Source organism: Microtus ochrogaster, linkage group LG4 (assembly GCF_000317375.1).
Source record: "Microtus ochrogaster isolate Prairie Vole_2 linkage group LG4, MicOch1.0, whole genome shotgun sequence".
Classification (NCBI taxonomy): Eukaryota; Metazoa; Chordata; class Mammalia; order Rodentia; family Cricetidae; genus Microtus; species Microtus ochrogaster.
Window position 1 is genome coordinate 162,243 of NC_022030.1, and position 2,351 is coordinate 164,593.

General features: G+C 38.5%; 1 protein-coding gene across 1 annotated transcript in view; it reads left to right on the plus strand.

Moving 5' to 3' along the window:
• Lama2 (laminin subunit alpha 2) overlaps window positions 1–2,351 on the plus strand; it is a 337,962-nt gene that overhangs the window by 7,123 nt on the left and 328,488 nt on the right. Inside the window, 1 exon segment of the mRNA XM_026786227.1 lies at window positions 58–218. Coding sequence (XP_026642028.1) covers window positions 58–218 — 161 coding nt within the window.

The window sequence follows — 2,351 nt, forward strand, 5'->3', positions numbered from 1 at the left end:
AAAAATTAAATTGTGTGTTTCCTTCACAAGTGCTGATATGCAATGCTTCTTGTGCAGGTTTAGGACCTGGATCTTGTCACTGCAAGCCTGGTTTTGGAGGCCGGAGCTGTGATCGATGTGTGAGGGGATACACTGGCTATCCAGACTGCCAACCTTGCAACTGCAGTGGCTTAGGAAGCACAAACGTGGACCCTTGTGTTGGACCCTGTAGCTGTAAGGTTTGTAGTTTAATCTAGTTGTGTCTCACTGTCGATTCCGAGGACAGCATCACTTGGCTTCTCTGTTATGCCTGCTGCCATTAGGCATGTAAAGCTTCTCCTGTGCATATCTTTTAAGTGCATAACACTCCTGTAGTGTCATTAAATGCTAACCAGGACCACTGCCACCCCTGCATTTATGTAAATTCTACAAATACATAGGCCCCCTTAGTGGTCTATGTCATTTTATAACAAATGATTTTTCTCCCATTGCACAAAAATGTGTGTACAACTTGAAAAGGTAGTTGTTTCAAATTTGTATGTATATACTTTTGCAGCTACTTCTGAAAAGAATTCTGTCAAAGATTTAAAAAAAAAATAATCCCCTGAAGTCTGAGTGGAGATAGGTCTTACAATTCTCACCATATTTGAATTCTTCCATCTAATTACCAAAGTGTAAGAAGGCATCGTTGAGTTGATTAAAGATTCAATGTGTTCTCCCATGGTTACTTTAAGAAAGGCCATTTTCTTTTTGTACATAGTCAGCCAATAGCTCGTCATGTTAACACTAAAGGACATATTACACTGGTAGCATTCACACACATAGGAAACAGAGGCATGTACAAGTCTGAAAAGATGAGACTGATTTACTTCAGCTACAGAAGTCTGTTCCATGCTACTCTGACTAGTGCGTAATTGTTTTAACTGAGTGCATGAGCAATCTTTTAAAATGATGGCATGCCATATTATTACCAACATGAAAGTAATTTTGATATCTTTTATGGAGAATTACAATGCAAGACAGTTAAATTGAGATTTTAATAGCCTTTTCTTTCCTTTACTAATTTATTATGTTTATCTAGGAATATATAATAGTTGATGTGTATTTTGTATATATGCATAAATATTATGTCACAATAAAATATTTTAATATCAATACATATTAGAAAAAGCATTTATAAAATATGTCATATGGTATATTATTCGTATAATTTATGTATGCTTACTATATACAATAACAATAATAAAACTACATACATTTGTTTACATAATAGGAATGTATTATTTTAGAGACTATTGAAGCATTTAGAGACTATTTAATACTATTTATCTTGACGTTGGACCACTTACTGCACACAGTGAACAGAAAGCCATTGTGAAATCTTTCTTGCCTTGAATATAATAAATTTTCTAGATTTAGTGCATTTCATTCCGGTATTATCTGTAATGAAAACTCTCTCCAAGACCAGTACTGGACAGCAGTGATTGAGTGGTGGCTTGCTTCAGGAACCACCTGCCTCTGCCCCCTCCCCCACCTCCATCCCGTGCTGAATGCTGCTGGGACAATCCTACAGCCTCAGTTTTTCTCCATATGCACTGCGAAAGCTCTTGTTTTTTTCCAAAGTGCTGCAGGCATCTTTCATGTTTGTTACTTACTCCAGTGCAGGACAGGTAGAGCTAAGCTTAAGGTGGCAGAGGAACTTCATGAATATGTAGAATACAGGAATTCAAGCAAGAGAAAGGATGCACTTTTAGATACACACTTTTGAAGAAAGGTTGGACATCTGCTATGTTTAAGGAAGGATTGACAAAGGAGAGGGGCAAGGTTCACTTCATTGGTTTCTTTGGGAGATAGAACCAAGAAGGTGGAGACAGCTCTGGTGATTAGCTGTGCTCACAGGGAAAGTTCCTGAAGCTGGATAAATACCAATTCATTAGAAGAGAGACCATAATTCTAATGAGAAAAATGCCACCACAAAGACACTTGATGCTCTAAAGACAACAATGAAATGCTACAATAAGCAGTAATTAAGAAATTATAGAAAAAGTGGAGGGCCTGCTTTTCGTCCCGCCCAGCTCCCACATGGCTAGCTTAGCCCCCGAAATAACAACTCACAAATTGTATTCATTTAAACATTGCTTGGCCCATTATATCTAGCCTCTTCTTGGCTAACTCTCATATCTTGCTTAACTCATATTTAGTAATCTGTCTAGCACCACGAGGTGTGCTTACCGGGAAGATTGTAACCTACATCCATCCTGGGTCAGAGCTTCATCGCATCTGCCCTGGAGAGGAGAGGCATGGCATCTGCCTCACTTCCTCTTCCTCCCAGCATTCTGTTCTGTTTACTCCACCCACCTATGTTCTAACCT